At 36.6% G+C, this 24,637-nt stretch overlaps 1 protein-coding gene across 1 annotated transcript in view; it reads right to left on the bottom strand.

Moving 5' to 3' along the window:
• Positions 1 to 9,268: 9,268 nt before the first annotated feature.
• RNF125 (ring finger protein 125, E3 ubiquitin protein ligase) overlaps positions 9,269 to 24,637 on the bottom strand; it is a 33,873-nt gene continuing 18,504 nt past the window's right edge. The window contains exons 3-6 of the mRNA XM_006835046.1: positions 21,407 to 21,495; positions 17,763 to 17,853; positions 11,427 to 11,534; positions 9,269 to 9,355 (exon numbers count right to left, since the gene is read on the bottom strand). Coding sequence (XP_006835109.1) covers positions 9,269 to 9,355; positions 11,427 to 11,534; positions 17,763 to 17,853; positions 21,407 to 21,495 — 375 coding nt within the window. The remainder of the gene's footprint in view (positions 9,356 to 11,426; positions 11,535 to 17,762; positions 17,854 to 21,406; positions 21,496 to 24,637) is intronic.

The raw sequence follows: 24,637 nt of genomic DNA, 5'->3' as shown, positions 1-24,637 counted from the left end.
TGTTGTTGTTAGGTGCTGTTGAGTCTGTTCCAACTTGTAGCTACCCTATGGACAACCACTGCCTGGTCCTGCGTCTCCTCACAATCATTGTTATATTGAGCCTATTACTGCTGCCACTGTGTCAATCCATCTCGTTGGGGATCGCCCTTTTTTACACTGACCCTCTACTTAACAACAAAAATAGCATTATTTCTAAAATGATAATCCCCTATGCTAGAAAGATGTGGTAGAACTGACACATTAAGATAGAGATGGTGCTGTAATTTATGTATCCCAAAGCACTATGGTAATGGCATGTTACTCCTTGACACAATAGTTCTACTTCTAGAAATCTTTCCTAGTACTCTAATCCAAAGCTGTTCTGTTGAGTTGGTGCTGACTCATAGCGACCCTGTATACGGTTTCCAAGGAGAAGCTGGTGAGCTTCAACTCTCAACCTTGTGATTCAAACCGACTTTGCAGTCCAGCACGTTAATCCACAGCACCACACCATGGGATGACATCAAGAACATCATATAGGAAGAAAGCAAAAGGTCATTAAGAAGACAAGAAAAAAGGAAAAGACAAAAATGGATGTCAGAAGAAACTCTGACCCTTGATTTGCAGCATAGAGATGCTAAAGCAAATGGGAGAAATGAGGTATAAGAGCTGAACAGAACGTTTCAAAGGTCAGCTTGAGAAGACAAAGTCAAATATTATAACGAAATGTGCAAAGACCTGGAGTAAGAAAACCAAAAGGGAAGAAGAACTCTCTCAGCATTTCTCAAGCTGAGGGAACTGAAGAAAAAATTCAAGCCTCAACTTGTGTATGGAAGGATTCTCTGGGCAAATTATTGAATGATGCAGAAGGCATCAAAAGAAGATGGAAGGAATACAGAGTCACTGTACCAAAAAGAAATAGTCAATGTTCAACCATTTCAAGAGGTAGCATATGATCAAGAGACAATGATATTGAAGGAAGAAGTCCAAGGAGCATTGAAGGCATTGGCAAAGAACAAGGCACCAGGAATTGATGGACTACAAACTGAAATCTTTCAACAAAGTGAAGTAGCACTGGAGGCACTCACTCATCTACTCCAGGATATTTGAAAGACAACTACCTGGCCAACTGATTAGAAGAGATCTGTATTTGTGCCCATTCCAAAGAGAGGTGACACAATGGAATGTGGAAATCATCGGACAATATCTTTGATATCCCATGTGAGTAAAGTTTTACTAAAGGTAATACAGAAATGGCTGCAACCATACAAAGAGAATTTTCAGTGGTTCAAGCTGGATTCAGAAGAGGACGTGGAACAAAGGATATCATTGCTGATGTCCAATGGATCTTGACTGAAAGCTGAGAATACCAGAAAGATGTTTACCTGTGCTTTATTGACTAAGCAAAGGCTTTCGATTGTGTCCATGACAAGCTATGGACAACACTGTGAAGTTTGAGTATTCCGGACCAAGAGGCAGTTGTTCCAACATAACCAGGAACACTGATTGGTTTAAAATTAGGAAATGTGTGCACCGGGGTTGTATTCTTTCACCATATTTATTCAATGTCTATGCAGATTGAGTAAATCTGAGAAGCTGGATTATATAAAGCAAAATGTGGCATCAGGGTTGGAGGAAAACTCATTAACAACCTGTGATATGCATATGATACAACCTGCTTGCTGAAAGCTAAGAGGACTTAAAATACTTGCTGATGAAGATCAAAGGCCACAGCCTTTGGTATGAGTTGAATATAAAGAAAACAAAAATTCTCACCACTGGACCAATAAACAACATTCATATAAATAGAAAAAAGACTGAAGTTGTCAAAGACTGCTTGGATCAACCAACATTTACAGAAGCAGCAGTCAGTAAATCAAATGACGTTGGCTGCACAAGACCTCTTTAAAGTGTTGAAGAGCAAAAATATCAGTTTGAGTACTAAGGTGTGCCTGACCCAAGCCATGGTATTTTCAATAACCTCATGTACATTTGAGTTATGGTGTTGGAGGAGAATATGGAAAATATCATGGACTGCCAAAAGAACAAACAGATCTGTGTTGGAAGAAGTACAGATAGAGTTCCTTGGAAGCCAGGATGGCCAGTCTGTGGACATCTCTCATACTTTGGATAGATTATCAGAAGGTACTAGTCACTGGAGAAGGATATCATGTCTGGTAAAGTGGAGGGTCGGAGAAAAAGAGAAAGACCCCAACGAGATTGATTGGCACAGTGGCAGCAATGATGGGCTCAGACATAGCAATGATTGTATGGTTGGCCTAGGACCTGGCAGTGTTTCATTTTGTCGTGCATAGGGTTGCTATGAATCGGTACTAACTCGATGGCACCTAACTATTGCTACTATGTCTGCTGAAGGCCCTGGAAAATGCAATATAACAAGTATCCCATGTGGTTCTAATGTTGGTGCACAAGGAGTATACTCAGAAAATCTATCTTTAAGGGACTGACAGTACACTCGTTTATGAGTAATAAAAAATGACTCAAAGAAAGGAATTTTTGTGTTATATTTGAAAAACTGGTAAGTCTTTCATTTGGTAAAATCTCAGACCAACAGCTGTGAAAAGGACCCTGGTTAAGTCATGGATAGAGTGGGAGAAAATGTAACTAACCTATGTCACTGACTTTGCAGGCTTCTCTGATCAGGACTGTCAGCAGAAGCACATATAAATGCTGAGATCAAAACAACCTGGAATTCTGAGGCACAACATGGAGAGTAGTTGCCCTGCAGAAGAGCCAGATCCCACAATAGACTATGGTGAACCGAGATTTGGGGTTCTTTGCAATTGCAGCATAACTTAATCTGTTGTGACTAATACTAATCTTTGGTGCACCCTCATTGGGCATCTTACATGGCTGTTTGAGGGGCAATGATTACACTTAGTCATGATCCCTCTTTGGCCTTCTCTGAAACTTTCAGAATTAAAATATGAGATGATTTCCCACTAATTAATTAGGAGCTCAGACTTCAGGTATCCAGCTATAATATTTTACTAAATAATCTAGGTGCCATGCTGCAGGATAAACACTGGACTACAAACCACAATAAATGCAGTTGACAGTTTGGGCCAGTGCTCTTGGAAACCTTATGCAGAGTCGCTATGAGTCAGAACTGACTTGACGGCACACAACAGGTGACAAAGGTAAATTTTACCAATTGAGCCTGAGTTCCCTTTATCAGTTAGGATGTCACTTAGCAGTCACCAGAGATCATGCCAATAACACCTGTGCTTTGAACTGTACTTCTTGAAAAATCCAAAAAGCTTTCTTACATTTGAACATATTCTGATTGGTGTACATATGATAACTACAGCCACCCAAAACTTAATGTGTAGATTTATCAGTACAATATACAATCCCCACTCATCTCTGTTGTACTGTGGTGACGTGTGTGTTGCTCTGATGCTGAAAGCTTTGCCACTGGTACTTTAAATACCAGCAGGGTTTCCCTATGATGGACAGGTTCCAGCAGAGCTTCTGGACTAAGACAGGCTAGGAAGAAGAAATAGACCATTTCTGAATGTGGACCACCACTGAAAACCTTATGAATGGCAGCAGAACATTGCTGTAAGATGAGCCCCTCAGATTGAAAGGCACTCAAAATACAAATGTGAAAGAGCTGCCTCTTCAATGTATGGTGAATGTGCCATTGAGTCAGTTCCAATTCATAGCAAGCTGTATAGGGTTTCCATGGAGTGGCTGGTGGGTCCAATGCTTACACTACAGCGCCACACCAGGACTCAAATAACGTGAATGGAGCAAAGTTTTTGAGACCTTCATTTGCTGATGGATCATGACTCAAAACAATGACAAACAGCTGCAAACACCCATTCAATCTGTCTTGGATGAAGTACAGCCAGAATGCTCCTTATGAGCATGGATGGTGAGATTGTCTCTTGTTCTTTGGGGATGTTGTCAGAAAGGAACAGTTCCTAGAGAAGGACGTCAAGCTTGGTAAATTGGAGGCTCAGTGAAAAAGAAGACTCCCAATGAGATGGACTGACACAGTTGCAGCAACAATGAGCTCAAATCTAACAATTGTGAAGCTAATGCAGGACCAGAGTGTTTCATTGTGTTGTGCAGAGGGTTGCTGTCAGTCAGAACACACTGGACAGCACCTAACAACAAGATATATAAAGCTGGACTACATCTTTATAAATTTTAGTGAAACTCATGGAAGCATAATTTTTTGTTGTGAGGAGCTGCCCTGTGCTTTGTAGGATGTTTAAGCATTATCCAGGGCCCCTATCCACTAAATACCAGTAGCACAGACCCCTAGTAAGACAACTAAAATTATTGTTGTTGTTTCTAATTAATTCCAATGCATAGTGACCCTCTAGGACACTGCAAAACTTTCCCGCAGGGTTTTCTGTAGACTTTTACAGAAACAGAAGGCTGTTAATTTTTACAAAAATTATCACCCAGGTCTTTTACCGGTGGTGCAGCTTGTGGTTACTGGAGACCTTTTGGTTAGTGGCTAAGCACTTAAACGTTTGTGCCACCCGGATGCTTCTTAAACTGTTGACATTGTCAAATATCCTTTGGGAAGTAAAACTGATTAAGAATCACTGGCCTACATGAATGTATAATTTTGTGATAATTGTTGCTAAACAATGCAATTTAAAAAGTTTATTAGATTTGTATTAAAAAAATCAAGATCACTATTTAAAACAGTAGGTATTTTAATGAAAGCAATGGTCCTGCCATTTGATACTTCTGAAAATAATACATATATACAGGAAAAAAATTGTACATTTAAAATTCATATAATTATACAGTTATTTGCAGTTGAATAACAAAATGTATTTATTTGTGACTTTAAAAAATAAATTTAAGGATTTAAGGTACAGATATGATGAGATAAACATTCAATAATTGGAGGATGCTCATTTAAAAATGAAAAACACTTTTTAAAAAAACCAAACCAAACCTATTGTTGTCAAGTGGATTGTGACCCTAATAGACCTGCCCCTTAGGATTTCCAAGGCTGTAAATCTTTACAGAAGCAAATTGCTACATCTTTCTTCCACTGACTGGGTGGTGGTTTCAAACCACTGACCTTTCAGTTAACAGTCAAGCACTTTAGCCAAGGCACCACCAGTGTTCCCGAAAGGCACTTAGCATCCAGTAAAAGTAATGAAGAGTGTTTGTTGGTGACAGGGTCAGATATCTGAGCTAGAAATCCTATCATCACCATAGATTCACAATCAATCCAATTTTCCAACATTTAAAAAATATATGAAAGGAAATCTCCATAGTTATCTATTGTTGCTTTTGTGAAGTGCCGTCAAGTCAGTTGCGACCTTGTGGTTCAAATGACTTTGCAGTACAGACATTAACCCACAGTGCCACACCAGGACTCCTAGTTATCTATAGGGTTAGGAAAATTTAACTTTTGGAGGGTAACATGTGAATCTTTTTTTCCCATAGAAGGCCTTGACAAATTTGCATTCTGAGGCACTGCAAAGAAAGTAAGAGAAACTACTTTGTTAGTAGTCAATGGCTTTAAAATTGATTTTCATTTTTTAAAAAAATAATGAATTATAAATTCTTTTCTATAAAAGGTTAAAGGCACAGTGAAACCATGTTAGAACTCAAAATAATTCAGGCCATCCATTCAGAATGCAAAATAATTTAGGTGCCAGCACCTAATTTGCCCTGTAGGTGGCGAAATTATCCTAAAAGGAGTCCAGGGGTAAGGTTTAGACCGGTTGCACTAAGGCCAAAAATGGTAGATGCCTTAATGCTTTACTTAAAATGCAGTTTTAAAGTTGAACATTTTTTCGTTTTACAGATTTTTAAGATGCTTTCTTTCTTTCTCTGAATTAATGAAGATTTACTGGCTGGATAGTCAGTACTACTGGTCAGAAATCTATTCTGGTTCAGGGACTAGATTTTCAGTCTTATGATTGCCTTTGAAAAGTGCTCCTTGTGCTCTAGCCCAGCAGGGTTTGCTTTATCAGATGGTTGGTTCATCTACATTGGAGGAAGAGAGGAGTGACATCTGTTGCTATTTGTTGGCAGCTGTGAGAAGCAAGCTTGAAATTCGGAGAGGAAGGATAGGAGACCCTCTAGACATCACTCGGTTTGATCTTTCCCAAATTACCAAGGATGGAAGAATAGTAAGCAAGAGTTTTAAGCGGCACTGGATGTTTATTATAGCAAATATGGGGTCCCATTATTATGACTACACTTACGTGTAAGGAACAAATTAGTCTATAAATTATTGGAATGAAAAAGTCAACACTAGCCAAATAACATTTGTCAGGAGTTGATATCACTCGTCTTGACTTTCTTTCAAGAAAGAAACCATAATCTATGTCCTGGATCTATTATTAATGAGCAAGGCATGAAAAATAACCAGGGCCATCAAATAAGGACTGTCAATGAGCATTAAATATATAATTACTTAAACAAAGACTAGACAGGGTATAAAAGGGAGAGAGAGTATGTCACATTAGTATGTTCTGAAAATGTTGACATAGAATAATTATTAAAAATGGGGGAAAGGAAAGAACAAATAAAAAAGTTTAAGTATTTCAGTTCATCATATTGGTGGTGATTATAATAGTATTATTATTCTAAGACTGTTGAATGTGTAATGTAGATAAAACAAATGAATAATTGCAAGGTTTTTTATCATTATTCCCTGTGTCCTTAAAAACCAGGATTCTCAGTAGAGAAGAATAGAGATAAGGATATAATAAAGAGGTTAAAGAAATACCCCCGTAGCACTGAATTTTATTTAGATATATCAAAACAAACTCATGAATTGTTTTATCTTTCAAAACATATAAGTTATAGTTCTTAATTCTCCCCTAGAAATTATAAAAAACCCAGTAGTATTGAGCCCAGATTATGGTTTTAAAACACCAGTTTATACTGAAAAAACGAACAAATCAACAAACAAAATTCTTGGTTTCTTAGAGAAATAACTGATTCCAGGTCTGGGATAGGAAACATTGATTTTTGAACAACTTGTCATATGCAATAACAAAGAAATGATTAAATACTAGTAGGGTAGTGTCAAAAGAACTCAGTCAGCTTGGTAAGACTTTCATAGGAAAATCTGAGCTTCAATAAAGTAGTATTGACAATGGGTTGAAGCCCATTGAATATGTTTGAATCCATCAGTTCATAATACTTAAAAAAGAGACAGTTATCTCTGGAATATAAGTAAAAAGTTCATTATCTTGAAAATTGGTAAATACAAGGGAAAAGTATTTTCTATTTCCTATACATGGGAAGCATATCATTAAAGCAATGTTCTGACTAGCAAATAAAAAGAAATGCTGGAATTAGAATATTCTCCAAACAACAATGAATTAATATCTAGGCAATGAATATCCACTACCATCACAAAAATGAGAATCAGACATTTTGTGCCATCTAATGAAAGGGCTCCTGGTGTGGTGGTTGGTGTAGGATCAGCACTGGACTGCAAACCACAAGGTCGGCCGTTCAAATACAACAGCTACTCCTTAGACACCTTATACAGGGTCGCTATGAGTCAGAACCAACTCAACGGCACTTAACAACAATGAAAGGACACACCATGACCTTTATAGTCTTATCAACAAAATTGTACCTGAATCTGCTCAAGTCTCTGGATCCACTTACCAATACCCAGAGGACAGAGGAACATGCTGAATGGCACCATGAATAGGCAATCAGCAAAACACAAACTGGGAAACTATAGGTCAGACCCAGATTCTTCAATAAGAAAAATAAAGGAAGAAGGGGAACCTATAGATTTAAAAGAGACATAAGACATGCTGAATAAAAATGTTTTAATGTGTAAGATTTAAATAAAGTATTTAGAGATACACACTTGGAGGTGATAAAATGATAAAGAAATACAAGTAAATTATTAGTATGGAAGTCACTGTTGTGACTTCGTGTGGTCAGCAAGAATAGTTGTAACTGATAGGATATATGGAGGACATCTGGGAGAGTTCTAAAAGAACGGCTTTCTTACAGTAACGCATTAAGTTATTGTACATTTTGTGTTTGGTTTTCAGTATTTGTGTTTTACTATACAATTTTTAAAAAGATTAAAATTAAAAAAACAAAAATCTTTAATGTTTTCCACTAAAAGTATGGATTTGAGTACGTCTCAGGCTGCTAACCTCAGGGTCAGCAGTTCGAAACTACCAGCTGTTCTGTGGGAGAAAGATGAGGCTTTCTGCTCCCATATATTTACAGCCTCGGAAACGCTATACAGAGTCATTATGAGTCAGAACCAACTCCATGGCACATGACAACCACAATTTATAAATATTAGCTGATGGTTCTTAAGAAATTGCCTAAATTATAGAAATACTTCAAATAATAAGCTATAAATATTTCAAAAATATTAAATTATTTTGTGTGTATAGTTATAAGAAGTCAGAGAATTAGGTATACAGTCCTAACACAGAATTAATTTTGTTACAGTATATGTAATACAATTGGGTTAAATAGACTTTGTTGACTTCCAATATTTTCCTTTCCTACTTCCACAAAAGATTATTGATGTTATTCTATCATAAAATAGAACATAAGTGTTAAATATTTTGTATTCCCTTGAATGACCACACTTTGTTTTACTTCCCAACTTTTTACATAAACCGAAATGATCTTGTCCAACCATAAAGGTAGTTATTAATATGTAGCATTATACAGTATCATACAATTTGCAAATAATGTTCCATATACAGGCAATCTCTAGGTTACAAATGATTCTGTTCATTCCTTAAGAGTGTCTTTAAATGAAACTTGAAGGTAAGTCAGAACAGATTCTTACAGTTCTTATTTAGCCTTACTTTAGCCCAAGAAAAGGCTCCAATGCTTTTCAATGATTTAAAGGCTGTAAGTACAAGAGGTGGTTGTGGGAAAGTGCTTGTTGTTAAGTAGGGGTTGACTCAAATGTTTTGCAAGTGAAGGCAGTTTTACATAAATTTGAAGGGCAAGTAGAAGTTGTCAGTAAATCTGAAGGTCCTAACCTGGGAACTTCCTTTACCTAGATCTACATTCTATTCCTTAACCTTAATGGTTGGACAATATTTTTTGTTGTTAATTGTCTAAGAAACTCAAGAATGTAAAATAGATTTTTACCATCAAAATGAAAGCAGTTTTTAAATGCAATATAACAATAAACATGGACAAACATTTAATTTTGTAGTACATTTTGCCCATCAAACACTGACAATTTTCTTCCAATTATTAAAGCAGCAAGCATCTCAACAAATGGTGCAATTGTAAGGTGTCCTTCACCTTCCTTTTAGCAAAGTTATGTGGTGTTTGAGTGATTCACATATTCAAGAAGTGATCGGTCTAGGACTCTTCGGACAAGAGCTTCCTCAATTATGTTAAAATCCTATAATAAAGAAAAATGATTATAAATATAAAACCAAAGTCAATAGTGTTTAAAAATCTAAAGGATGAGAGTCAAAGCTTTTCCCTCATTTTACAAAGAACAAAAAGCCTGTGGGAATGAGGTGGTTTTGTATGACAAACACTGGACTTCGAACCACGAGGCTGTGGTTTGACCCTACTAGCTGCACCTAAGGAGAAAGAGAAGGATTTCTGCTTCCACAAAAATTTACAGCCTCCGAAACTGTATATAGGGTAGCTATGCATGGAGCCCTGCTGTGGCGCTGGAGGATAAAGCAATGGACCACAAGGTTGGTGGTTCAGACTTTCTAAGCTGCTCCTTGGAAACCCTATACGGGGTTGCTATGAGTCGGACCCAACTCAACGGCACTTAGGCACTTAACAACAGCAACAACATGAGTTGGAACCAAGTCCACGGCACATGACAACACAAAAACCTGTTACAGAGCCGAGAACTTTAATTTGCGGTTTGCTTTTTCTATTTCATTTTTTAAAAACCAAACCTGTTGCTGTAGAGTTAATATTGATCCAAGTCAATATTATTTCAAAAACAGAAGGATGACGGTGAAAGCAATTCCCTCATTTTATAGGGAACGAAAAAGCCTGTTACAGTCCAGAACTTTTGTGGTTATTTTTTCTATTTAATTTTTTAAGAAACCAAACCGGTTGTTGCAGAGTCTATTCCGACTCATAGCTACCCTGTGGAACAGAGTGCAAGTGTCCTATGGGGCTTCGCCTAGGCTGTAAATCTCTACGGAAGCCCAATGTGGGTTTCAGAAAGGATTAAGTGGGCTAACCACGCGCTTAACCACACTGTGATATCAAGGAGTCAGTTTCATTTTATTGCCTATCAATTGATTGTCATAGTTATATAATATTGATTTGGAGTTTAAAGTTTTTATTTGATCTAACCGAGTTTTTAATCAACAATACATAGATTTCTATGTCTCAATAAACATGTCACATATGGGTTAATGCACTGGACTGCACAGTCAGTTTGAACCGCAAGGTTGGTGGGGTTCAAGGAGTTGACTCGACGGCACTTAACAACAATATTTATTATTCAGTGTTATTTTGAAACTGCTTGAAATGAAGAGTCAAAAGCATGCGGAAATTATATGCAAATTTAAATTTACCTCTTAACATTAAATGTATTTATATAAAATAAACAATATAATATAATAAATGCGACCATTAGTGATTTCCCCATAAAAGGCATTTTAGATAGCCATGAAAGGACAAACTGAAAGGCGCTGAGGGATAATGTAGTACCCTCACACAATAAATAATCCATGGGGTGAAATAGGGCAAAGGCTATGTTAACTTTTCCTTGTTCTAATCATTTCTGAAAATGTGAACTATAGTTATAAGAATAAAGCTACTCGTACTACATATAATTTTACTCTAAAAATAATTCTTAACGAAACAATTTTAGTGATGAGTTGGTAGTTCTTGACACTAGTTGATGTATGAATGTTCATTATACTACTCCGTCTACTTTTGTAAATTAAAAAAATTTCCATATCATTTTTTTAATTAAAAATTTTTTTCATATCGTTTTTTTTTGAGTTTGAAAAAAACGGAAGTTTTGAGTTTTATACACCTTAAATAAAATAAGGCCCATTTGTGTTATCACACTGATAAGGTCCTATCTGTTATTCACTCAATGTTCTATCAGAACACTGGGGCACAGAACTAATGCTATTAGGAATCTCATTACTGATGTGATTTTATCTCAGGTAGACGAGTTTCAAACTTCATAAAAGTATAACTATATCGGGAGGAGCTAGAATAGAAATTAAAACAATAGTTTAGAAGCTAAACCTGGATTTTTATACGATGGTTGATTACCTACCTCACAAAGAAAATAATTTTGTCCAAGGCAGATAACTATTTTGATGTTAATAATAAAATTTATAAAACATCAAAAATTTTTGGATGTTAATAACATTTTAGTTACAGCATTTTTTCCCTAGAATTTTATTCACTTGAATTAAAAAGGTAACTTTAACACAGCATGAAAACATAGTTTAAACATAAGACAATATACTTACTATGAAATCATCATAAAATAAAGTATGACGGACTTGCAAATGTCTTATTAAACTGCCATTGAAGATGCTTGTATTCTCATTAGGTATTAAACGGCAAAGTGGACAGAACTGGAAATAAACAAGATCAAGAGTTCAAGAAAGTTTTTGAAATCATTACTATGTCTGAATTTTAAAAAGTAAGTAACCATTTGACAAAGTAAATTTTAACTTGGTGAATCTATTAGCCATTCCTCAGCATGTTTTAAAATTACACAAATATTAAAGGAACATTAAAAAATAAAATTACATTTATTTCCTTATATTAGAATTCTGGTGTGATGCTATAGGATAAGCACAGGATTGCTAACCGCAAAGTCAGCATTTCAAACCCACCAGCCACTTCTTGGAAACTCTACGAGTTGGAACTGACTCAACGACAGTTAACGACATTTGTTTGGGTTTTTTTTTTTTTTTTCTTTGCCATTTTGAGAGTAAGACTGAATTACACATTATTTAACTTGTTGAAATTGGCTTTTTTTCACTCATAATGACCTTGAGACTTTTTCAAGTTGTTGTGTACACCAATGGTTTGTTCCTTGTTATTAACAAATTGATTATGCATTTACCCTTTAAAGAACATTTAGGTTGTTTACAATTTTGGGCTATTATAAATAAAGCTTATATAAAATGTGTGTACAGACCTTTGCATGATTACAGTTCTCTAAGATAAATTTCTAGGCAGATGATTGTTGGGCTATATAATGTAAGAAACTACCAAACTGTTTTCCAGAGTAGCTTTATCATTTTATATTCCCACCTGCAATGTGTCAATGGTCCAGTTTTTCTTTATCCTTTGTATTCTCTCTGTATCTATATATGTGAATTGCAAACCTTACAGTTAGCAGTCCAGTGCTAAGCCTACAACACCACATCAGGAACCCATATGTATGTGGTTGGTTTTTGTTGTTTTTTTTTTGGGGGGGGGGTAATTTTAACAGGTGTGCATTGGTAGCTCATCATGGTTTAATTTGCATTTTCTTCAAGGCTAATATATATAATGCTGCCTATGATAGGCTAGTATCTGTTTATGTACCAACCATTGAAACCAAAATGATGGGAAAAAATTGAAGGCTTCTAATTTCTTTGTTTGAAATTGATCAAATATGCAATCAAGATGCACTGGTAATTACAGTGATTGGAATCAGGAAACTGGAAACAAAGAGGAGTGGGGTTGGTAGCTGGAAAATATGGCCTTGGTGATAGAAATGATGTTGGAGATTGCAAGACAGAATTTTGCAAGACTACAACTTGTTCATTGCAAATACCTTTTTCAATAACACAAATGACGACTATATACGAGATATACACAGAAACCAAACTGACTACATATGGGGGAAGAGATGATGTAGATGCTCAAGATCATCAGCCAAAACAAGGCCAGGAGCTGACTGTGCAATAGACATCAATTGCTCATATGCAAGTTATCATGTTAAAGGTGGAAAAAATTATAACAAGTATACTAGAGCCAAAATATGAATTTGAGTATATCACACCTGAATTTAGAGATCATTTTAAGAACAGATTTCACACATTGAACACTAACAACCAAAGTCCAATGGGTTTGTGAGATGACATTAAGAACATCATTTATGAAGAAAACAAAAGGTCATTAAAAAAACAGGAAAGAAAAATAAAAAGACCAAAGTGAACTCTGAAACTTGCTCTTGAGCTTGGAGAGGCTAAAGTGACTGGAAGAAATGATGAAATAATAGAGCTGAACAGAAATTTTCAAAGGGCAGCTTGAGAAGACAGTCAAGATTTGCAACAAAATGTGCAAAATACCTGGAGTTAGAAAAACAAAGGGGAAGAACATGCTCAGTATTTCTCAAGCTGAAAGAACTAAAGAAAAAAATCAAGCCTTGAGTTGAAATATTGAAGGATTCTATGGGCAAAATATTGAATGATGCAGTAAGCATCAAAAGACAATGGAAGGAATACACAGAGTAATTGCACAAAAAATAATTAGTCGATGTTGAACCATTTCAGGAAGTAGCATATGCTCAGGAACTAAAGGTTTTTAAGGAAGATGTCCAAGCTACAATGAAGGTTTTGGTGAAAAACAAGGTTCCAGGAATTGACAGAATATTAGTTGAAATGGTTTAACAAGTAATGCACTGTTGGATGCACTCACTAGTCTATGTCAAGCAATGTGGAAGGCAGCTAGCTACATAGCCAGATAACAGTAAAAGATCCATAATTCTGCCCAGTTCAAAGAAAGGTGGTCTAACAAAATATGGAAATCATTGAACAATATTTCTAACATAACATGCAAGTACAATTTTGCTGAAGATAATTCACAAATGGTTGCAGCAGTACATTAACAGGGAGCTGCCAGAAATTCAAGCCAGATTCAGATGTGGAATAAGGGATATCATTACTGATATCAAGTGGATCTTGGCTGACAGCAAAGAATACCAGAAAAATGTTTGTTGTCAAATGCTACTGAGTCGATTACAACTCAGAGCCACCCTATATTGTTTCTGAGGAGAATTTGGTGGGTTTGAAGCACTGAACTTGCAATTAGCAGTCCAGTGTCACACCAGGACTCCTACAAAGATGTTTACTTTTGTTTTGTTGACTATGCAAGGGCACTCAACTGTGTGATTCATGGCGAATCATGGACATTTTTGATAGCATGGATCTATCTAAATAAAATGGAGTCGGTTTAGTCATTAGGTTTCAAATGAGAACCCTGCAAATGAGGAAGTTTAAAAATTAGCTAAAACAACTTTCTGGTTCTAGGAAGCGAACAGGACCAGGAGAATAAGATGTGCTTAAGCCCACCCAGATAGTGATCTCAGAAATAAAACAATTGAGACCCTAAAGGTAGAATGTTTGAGGAAGTTTATTGTCTTATTGTTTCTTTTTCCAAAGAATGCTATCTTGATGTTAAAACAGATGACGTGTACATTCAAATGTAACTTACTCTATATAATGTGCCTGCTCTTTATGAAGGACAGGATGGTCTTGAGAAATTTAATCTACAGTCAAAGCTAGGTACCAAAAAAAAAAAATCAAATGACATATCCCACTGGGCAAATCTGCTGCAGAATGTTAAAAAGCAAAGATGTCAGTTTTAGGATTATGGTGTGCAGGACCTAAGCCATTGTATTTTCAATCACTCCATATGCATGTGAAAGCTGTACCTAGAATAAAGAAGAATGAAGAAGAACTGATGCATGTGAATTGTGGTATTGGCTAAGAGGAGTCCTGGTGTGGTGCTGTGGGTTAAAGCTGGACTGCAAAGTCCGTTTGAATCACAAGGTCAGTGATTCCAGTTTACCAGCTACTCCTCAGAAACCCAAGTGCCGCTATGGGTCAGAACCAACTCAACAGCACTTAACAACAACATCAACAATTGGCTAAGAATACTGAAAGTAACATGGACTGCCAGAAGAACAAGAAAAGTTGTTTTGGAAGAAAGGATGGCAAGACTTTGTCTCTCTCTGATACTTCGGACATAGTGTTAGAAGCAATCAATTACTGGGAAAGGAAGTCATGTTTGGTAAAATAGAAGTTCAGTGAAAAAGAGGAACACGCCCTTTGTGATGGATTGACACAGTGGCTACAGTTAGCTCAAGGATAACAACAGTGAAGATGGCTGGGACTGGGAAGTTATTTTGTTTTGTTGTAGCTCTGAGTTGGAGCAATCCTATGGCACCTAATAATAACACAGGTAATATAAGGAGATCTGGTGGCACAGTGGGTTAAGAGTTGGAACTGGTAAACACAAAATCAGTAGTTTGAACCCACTAGGCGCAATGCACGAGAAAGATAAGGCAGTTTGCTTCTGTAAAGAAGCTTTGTGAGCCCTATGGGACAGTTCAATTCTGCCTTAAAGAGATACTATGAGTTGGAATAGGAGTGAAAATCAGCACTAGATTGTGAGCCACAAGGTCGGTGGTTCAAACCCACCAGTTGCTCCTTGGAAACCCTATATAGGGTTGCTATGAGTTGGAACCAACTAAAGGCACTTAACAACAACAAAAAAACCCACTCTTATTATGCAGGAGAAAGATGAGGCTTTCTGCTTCAGCAAAGATTTACAGCCTTGGAAACCCTACATAGGGTGGCTATGAGTCAGAATCAACTCCACGGCACACAATCACCACCACTACCACCGCTCTTATTATTTCAACCTGGGTTTGTATTTTTTCAAAATTTAAAAATTTCTTCATGTATTCATTTTTTAAAAAACATGAAATGTAGATCCAAGTGCCAAGTGTGTGTTGGGCATTAAATTAAGTAGTATTTTCATTTAATCTCCACAAAAAGTCAATTAATTATTATTTTCCGTATTTTGTCAAAAAATTTAATTTCAGAGAAGGAAGTAGCTCAAGTTTACACAGCATCAGATATGTATCACAATTGGAAACTAGGTCTCTTAATGAACAATCCAATGTTCTTTTTAAACAGTATCCAATTTACCAGCTGAGATGATAATATTTGTCTTGCTTTAAAACTGAATGAAGGTTCAATAAAACTTTTTTCTTTCTTATTTTTATGGGGGCTTCATTTTCAGAGTGTTCACTTTGTAAAAATAATCATCTATTTCTGAATTTTGTTCCATCCATTCTGTTAATCTATGTCTTATTTTTCAATAAAGTTACATTTTAACTATGACTTCTTTATAATTGTTTTAATGCTCTAGCTGGTGCCGTAGGATCAGCACGGGGATGCGAACCACAGGTTGGCAGTTCAAACCCACCAGCTCCTTGAATATTCTATACAGGGTCGCTGTGAGTTAGAACCAACTGGAGAGCTCTTAACAACAACACTCTAGCTATCTCAGTTAACAGGTGACACCATGTATCCCAAAATAACATTTATTCCATGCAGAGACCACTGGATAGGAATGAGTGAAGAGCTGAGGCCGGGAAATCTTTGAACAGAAAAGCAGCATTAACTTTTGTACTGTGGGAGAAGGATCATTAATTATAAAGCTGTAATCATTCAACACTCTACTATGGGTCCTTCGTTGTTAAGTGCCATTAAGTTAGTTGCAACTCCCAGCCACCTTGTGAAGGGTTTCCGAGGAGCAGCTCTGGTGGGTTTGAATTACTGATCTTGTGGTTACAAGTTCAGGGCGGATCCCACAGTGTCACGCCGGAAGTCCTTACTAAGTGTGAGGCGCTTGGAATATGAATATCAAGACAGCTATGCTGCATAGTCTTTTAAGTAAAACAACATGGGATTAAAATCCTAGCACCAGCTCTTACTAGCTGTTGGACAAAACCATATACATTTCCTCTTCTGTGATATGGCGAAATTACCTACCTTGCAGAATTTGGTGCCAGGAACGTATAATGGGTTATGTGCTGGACTGCTAACCGTACGTCTGCAGTACAAACCCACCAGCTGCTCTTCGGAATAAAGAGGAGGCTTTGTGCTCCCGTAAAGATTTACAGCCTCCAAAACCTTACATAGGGCCACTGGGAGTGGGAACTGACTCGATGGCAGTGGTTTTCTTTTTGTAGTTACTGTGCTATTAAAGGAGCCCTGGTAGCACAGTGGATTATGCATGTGGTTGCTAACCACAAGGTCAGCGGTTAGAATCCACTAGCCGCTCCACAGGAGAAAGATGAGGCTTTCCATTTCTGTAAAAATTTACAGCCTCAGAAACCCTACAGGGTCACTAGGAGTCAGATTAGACTTGATGACACACCACCACCACCATTGTGCTATTTAGAGGTTTTACCCAACTGGTAACAATTCAAGTTTCCAAAAGTAGTAAAGTGGCGAAGTAAATGATGATGGATACACTCTGGTTTAACCTCATGATTATATAACATTCTTAAATTATAAAAATAGATTAGAACCAAAATGCCAGGTTGGAAATTTTAAAAAGACAGAGCTTACAGTGTATCTAGAGAATGGTGATTCAATATGCAAGCTTATGGCTAAAGAGTCAGACTATAATAAAATTAAAACAATGGATTGATTAATAAAGATGAATGACTTGATATTGTCATGATAACACTACTTGGATTATTTTCAACTCCTTTTTTAACTTAGAATGTGACCATGTTTGTACCAGGGGGCATCAAAGGTTAGTGGAAAAATTCCATTATCTTTTTATTTCATTTCCCATGAACTTTTTTGAAGTTAGATTTTACTTTTCGTATTGGGTATTCTTCGTTTATCTCTGTGAGAGATCATTTTGTGTAATTTCATAAGTGAAAGAATGATTGATTGCACATTAGTAATAGTTATTTAACTCAATATTTTTGCATATTATTATGCTAATACTTTCTGAATTCAGACATTGCTAAAATATATAGTAACAAAAATTCTTACCACAGGTCTCCTTTCCGATCTGTGATGAGTAATACAGTGATCCAGCAAGCTGTCTTCATCCAAGTCCCTCTCACAAAATGGACACACACACCTTGAAATAACAGAATAAAATATTGCTAAAGTTATTGGCAATTAAATAGTAGTCACTTAACTACAGGTAAGGAGTCCTAGTGTGGCACTGTGGGATAAAGCATGAGAACGCAAGGTTGGTTTGAACCACAGTTTGATGGTTCAAACCCACCAGCTGCTCCTTGGAAACCCTATAGGAGTCAGAACTGACTTGATGGTATTTAACAACAGCAATTAGAGATTAAGAATAGAAATATAAGTGAATATCCTTTCTAGTCTTAGTTCTTCTTCAGATTTGGTATTATTTTTTTCTATATTGACAAAGGTTTTGGTGCCTAGATTTTTTTCTCATTAGAACTGTAAACATGTATCCTTCACAGAAAGACCCCTGGTGATGCAGTGGTTAATCACTTGACTGCTAACTGAAAGGCCAGCAGTTCAAATCCACCAGCCACTCCACATGAGAAAGAGGTGGCTGTCTACTTCTGCAAAGACTGTAGCCTTGGAAACCTCATGGGGTAATTCTACTCTATTCTACAGGGTTGCTATTAGTCCAAATCAACTCAATGGTAACAAGTTTTCGTTTATTCTTCACAGGAGAATAACCAAAGTAGCAGTTCAAGTACACTTGAGGCACTTGTTCTTTTTGAAGAGAATACCAGTTAACTGAGAAACTAAGCATCACATGACTCTGTTGTCCCTAAACCCACACAAACACATTGCCATTGAGTTGATGCTGACTCACAGTGACCTTATCACTATTGACCCATTTCCTTTTACCCTTTCCTGATTTGGAATATCTGAATTAGCTGTTATGTGTTTTCTATCTCCAATGTTGTTGTTGTTATTATGTGCCATCGAGTCGGTTCCGACCCATAGCGACCCTGTATAGGGTTTCCGAGGGTGTAAATCTTTACGGGAGTAGAAAGCCTCATCTTTCTCCCGCGGAGCAGCTGGTAGTTTCGAACCGCTGACCTTAAGGTTCGCAGCCCGATTCGTAACCACTACGCCAATAGCATACTTTAAAACAGTTGTTGTTAAGTGCCATTGAGTTGGTTTTGACTTATAGCTTCTTACCTTATATAGGGGTTCCTAAGGAACAACTGGTGGGGTTGAACTGCTGGCCTTGCAGTTAGCAGTCCAGTGCTGATCCTACAGTGCCACACCAGAACCCCATTTAAATATTTAGTATATCTTAAACATTTAAACTCAGGTTATCATATCCAGGAAGAATAAATGTAAATGATTAGTTTCAGGATCACAACACACCAACAACTACCTTGCTAAATCTTTACGTGGACATTGTTATTGTTGTTGTTTAGTGCTGTCAAGTCAGTTCCAACCCATAGCGACCCTGTGGAGGGTTTCCAAAGAGTAGCTGGTAAGCTTGAACAGCTGACCTTGTGGTTCACATCACCCTGCAGTCCAGTACATTATCCCACAGTACCACACCAGGACTCCATGTGCACATAGAGATAGTCCTTGTATCTGCATTGATACAGTAGCTGTTAGCCATCTGTGTCAACTGAGTCCTTGAAATGTGGCTACTCCAAATTAAGATGTGCCGGAAGAGGAAAATGCACATTGAATTTCAAGGGCTCTGGTAGCATAGTGTTTACTATTTGGGCTGCGAACCTTAAGGTCCGCAGTTCGAAACTATCAGCTGCTCTGTGAGAGAAAAATGAGTTTTTCTGCTCCCATAAAGATTTACAGCCTCAGAAAACCTATACAGGGTTGCTATGTTTCGGAACTGACTCGACGGCACTTAACAACAACAACAAAATGAAAAAAAAAAGAATATAAAATTTCTCAATAACTTTGATATTGATTACTTGATAATATTTTGATTATATTATTGTTGTTATGTGCTGTCGAGTCAGTTTCGACACATAGCGGACCCAGTGGTTAAGTAAAATACATTAAAATTAATTTCACCTGGGTCTTTTTATAGTTTTCAATGTGACTACTAGGAGAAGTAAAATCACATATGTGATCCACAAGATATTCAATGGGCAGTGGTGCCTTAAATTCCTAGAGACAATATGGAATCTTGACATGTTTTGCTCACTTTCTATCATAGCTGTAACTTCCTGCTCCTCAAGATTTGTACTCTGGACAAGCTCCCTGCATAAGAATTTTTAAATTTTAAACAGGGAATAAATCTTTCAACAAAGCAAAGATTTCTATTTAAAATGTAAGCATTAATCAACTGTTATATGATTAAATTATCATAAAACCATCAAATTTTCAGTCAAACTCACATATTTAAAATGGTCATCCTTTATTAACTCATTTGTTATCTTTGCTTCCTATTGGTCCTTGTGGCCAATCTGACAGAGACTACACTCTGCTTATAACTAAAAGTATTCTTCATTTAAAATTTTATACATGTATGAAACTAATTGTAAAATAAATAGCAGCTATATTTTCTTAAAACAATCTCTAGCTACTTAAAACTCTGGGGTATTCTTACAAATATCACTGACATTTAAATTCTAGTAAAACAAAAGGGATGGGATGATGATCATTTAGATTTTAAGGTTAAATTTTTAAGTTTATATTTTTAGTTGTTGTTGTTATGTGCCGTGGAGTCAGTTCCGACTCATAGCGACCCTGTACAGGGTTTCCGAGGCTGTAAATCTTTACGGGAGTAGAAAGCCTCATCTGTCTCCCGCGGAACAGCTGGTAGTTTAGAACTGCTGACCTTAAGGTTTGCAGCCCGATTCGTAACCACTATGCTAACAGAACTCCTTATATTTTTAGTACATGTCCTTAAAATATAACAGAGTTAACATCTTTCTTCAGGAGAGACGAAGCAATTCTATAAATACTGAGTACTATTAGGTAGCTAAATCTATAAGCAAATTGTATGGTTTCAGAGCTACTATCCTATACAGGAGAACACAAATCATTTCTTTAGTAGAGGCAGAACCCAAACTGCAATTACTCTGATACAGCTAAGTTACTCTTCTGATAAGATAATAATGACGGATAACAATGATTCAGATTTTTTTTTTCCTTTCTCAAAAGAAAGTTAATGATCATTAGCCACCTTCATCCCTTACCCAGTCCCAATATATGATTTCCCACCAGAAAAGCACAGAATTCAGAACTCTTCTCCCATTCCTGTTCTTCCCTTATTAATATATATCCACATACTGATATGCTACTCCCTATCAGCAAAATTAAAGGGAATGAGCTGGGGAACTAAAGGGTGAAGATGGAACAAGAAGATGACTAACTCCTTAGATACAATCTACTTCTGGAGTCTAAGTCAGAAAACAAAGCCTAGCAGAAATGTAACAGTTCTGTATTCTATTTTTGTATTTTCCTACTATAAAATGTGTCTGAAGAAGCTGCTCTGATCTCTTCAGTACTAGTCAGTTCCCTCCACACAAAATTTTGGAAGCAGAGAGAGCAAAATTCTTAGACAATGATTAAATTAACAGGCAATATGGTTAAAGCTTAAACATAATTACATACAAATATTCATAAAAATGTTTGACTTTACAGGTTATTAAATTCACTACAGAGATAGCAAAGTTAGCATTAAACTGTATTGTCTTTAAACAAACCTTGTCTCCCCAAGTTCTTGTAGTGGTCCATACTTATCTATATATTTTTGACAAGTCCTTATGTGAGTCCTCATTTCGCTGAGGCAAACCTATATAAAAGCAAATTCAAAATAAACTCATTGTTGAAAAAGGGTTCAATGAAGTCTATGATCCAGCTTTATTACATTCACTCTTTCAAATAATATCCTACTGTGGGATCAGTTGATTAAAAGGATGCATTCATGACAACAGTACCCCAGAGTTAAGGTTTTTTTCAAGAACAATGCCATTCTTAAATTTGCTGAATACTTAGGAAGTTCAAATGCTGAGCTCCTGAACTTTGTTCTTCTAAAACTGTATTTTTAAAGTGAAAAAATGTAACTCCAACTTAAATTTTCAGATGCCATTACATAAATACAAAACAAAACAAAACAAAAAACCCCCTCATTAACCATAGGTGATGGAAATAAGAAAATGAGAAAGAAACCAGGGGAAAGAGAACACAATAGAGAAAAAAGAGACAGAAAGAAAGGAAAGCAAAGAAAGATAAAGACTAAATGGCTATATTTTATATCCATAGTAAGTAAAAAGAAGCCTTAGGAAAAGATATAAATACTATGGTTTTATAATATGCCCACTAGTACAGCATGAATTCACAATACACAGTATACTTAATAGCCCCATTAAGAGCATATAAAAAAGACAGCTCTTGCAGTCCATTTTTATCAGCATAGAATAAAGAGCCCTTGGTCCTCTAGATATACATTCAGAGAGCCTAACCATGAGGGATCTGTTGCAAACATAGCATATATTCTACTAAATGTGTCATTAGAAACTCTGATAAGATCTTGTGTAAAGGAAGCTTTGTACACTTGTGGCATGGGGGCAGACCCACACCCGGCTTCATTTTGCAGGAGGTACGGAAGTTAAGCCTCAAACAACTACCATATCAAAGAAACAGTTATAATTGTTTAACAAAAGACAAAAAGGAAAACAGGCATTGAAATGTAAAAACAAATCTTCACTTATCTAAAAGCTGTGACAACTAGGGGACCAATCTAGATAATTATCTTAAAACAAGACGTGTTTTACAACATCCAACTTTGTACTCTAGTGTTCTCTCACCTCTTTACAACTTCTAAGAGTATTTTTCTTTCTCTTTGTATTCCTCAATCAACAAAGAGAAGCACTCCTCACAGAAATTACCAATTTGGGGATTACATACTGACAAATAAATGGACATTAATAGAACATCTATACACAAAATTAAGTAAGCCATTGTAAATATGATAGAAGCAAAGTAAGCCATTGTATCTGCTCTAATGGTGGTTGCACATTCTAAAGGAGGAAAAAAGATGTGTAGATAAAATACATATGAAATTGTTTGATATAGGGTGCTGGAATACAAAGGTCAGGCCTCATGAAATGGGGCTATGGCCTGAAACCTGAAAAATAATAGGATCTAAAATAGCTATAGAAGGTATAGGCAACATTTCTAGCAAGAGGACTAACATAGAAAGAAAGCGATAAATAATACAGGAAGTATCTCAAAGGAAAAAAAAAGTCCTTCCTTCAGATTAATTAGAAATGGAGGTTAAAGAAAGAAGGGAATTTCCACCAAGGATCATTGAAAGAATGCTCTTGTTTCTGACAAAGGTGGAATAAAGCTGGGTGATGGAATAATGCAGTAATATCCTATTAAGAATTAAAAAGCTGATTTTGACCTTTTACTATGTTGCAGACACTGCTAAAAGCCCTATACTGTTGTTAAGTGCCATCAAATCAGTTCTGACTCACAGAGACCTTATTAGTGTTCCCAAGGAGTGGCTGGTGGATTTCTATCATCAATCTTGCAATTTAAACTGACCTTGTAGTCTAGTGCTTTTTCTATAGTGCCACACCAGGACTCCAAAGACATATATATATTATAATTTACCTTCACAATTACCTTGTGACATGAATGCTCTTTTTCCTCATTTTATAAAGATGTAAGCAAAAATTTAGATTAATAATGTATCCAAACAAATAGGCAGTAAGGGCATTTTTTAATCCTAGGAACATCTGATACCATAGACCATGTATAAGTAGTATAAATTCAATAGTTAGGTAACCATGAATAGATTATTGAGTCTTACATAAATACACCTACTTACAAGGGAGCTCTGGTAGAGTAGTGGTTATGAATCGTGCTGTGAACCACAAGGTCAGCAGTTCGAAACTACCAGCTGTTACAATGGAGAAACATAAGGCTTTCTGCTCCCATAAAGATTTACAGCTTCGGAAACCCTGTACAGGGTTGTTATAAGTCGGAACCGACTCCATGGCACACAACAACATCACTTACAGGCATGGTTAGGTTCCAAAGACCAGGTGGTTATGCAAAAATTAGCATTAAGATAAAATAGAGGATGCCTGCATCAGGTCACACCAGGAAGAATGACTACATCATTACATAACTGCCAAATCACATCATTTCATAATTACCAAACCAACGAGAGTCACGACCCCACCAAATGGACACATAACCTTAATTAACCATCATAGCCAGTGTTCTTTCATATCACCCCTAGGCATGTGTTAATGCACAGAACAGTCAGATAGTTTCGTTTTGTTTTCCTACAATTGTCCTATAAGGAGTTCTGGTGTGCCGCTAGGTCAGCAGTTCAAGCTCACCAGCTGCTCCTCAGAATTCCAATATAGTGTCACTATGAGTTGGATTTGATTCGACAGCAACATTGTCATATATACAAAATATTGGATAATGAAATAGTCATTGAGTATTTTAGTATGCTTTAGTCACTGGTGTAGCACTATAGGATAAGGACTGGACTGTTCATGGACTACAGGATGGTGGTTCAAACCCACCAGTTGCTCCTTGGAAATGAAGGTTACATAGAGTCGCTGTGCGTCAGAACCAACTCAACAGCATTTAACAACAAAAACAGTCACTTTTTAAAGTGCTGGATACACAGTTTAAAAAAAGAAGAAGAAGAATGAAAGCAAAGATGCATTCCCTACACTCATGGAACTTAAACCTGGTGAGGATAACTGACGTCAAGCCATAGAAACATCATTATAAATGGTAATAAGTGGTACTGAGAAAAAGCAAAGGGTGCTAAAATCAAGTATGTTGTTGTTGTGCTGTTAAGTCGGTTCTGACTTATAGAGATCCTGTATAGGGTTTCCGAGGAGTGACCAGTGAACTGGAACCTCTGGCCTTGCACTTCAAACCGACCTTGCAGTCTAACGCAT

Source organism: Chrysochloris asiatica, unplaced genomic scaffold (assembly GCF_000296735.1).
Source record: "Chrysochloris asiatica unplaced genomic scaffold, ChrAsi1.0 scaffold00015, whole genome shotgun sequence".
NCBI classification, from domain to species: Eukaryota; Metazoa; Chordata; class Mammalia; order Afrosoricida; family Chrysochloridae; genus Chrysochloris; species Chrysochloris asiatica.
Note: the sequence above shows the minus strand (reverse complement) of the source record. Positions and strands in the feature narration are given on the sequence as shown.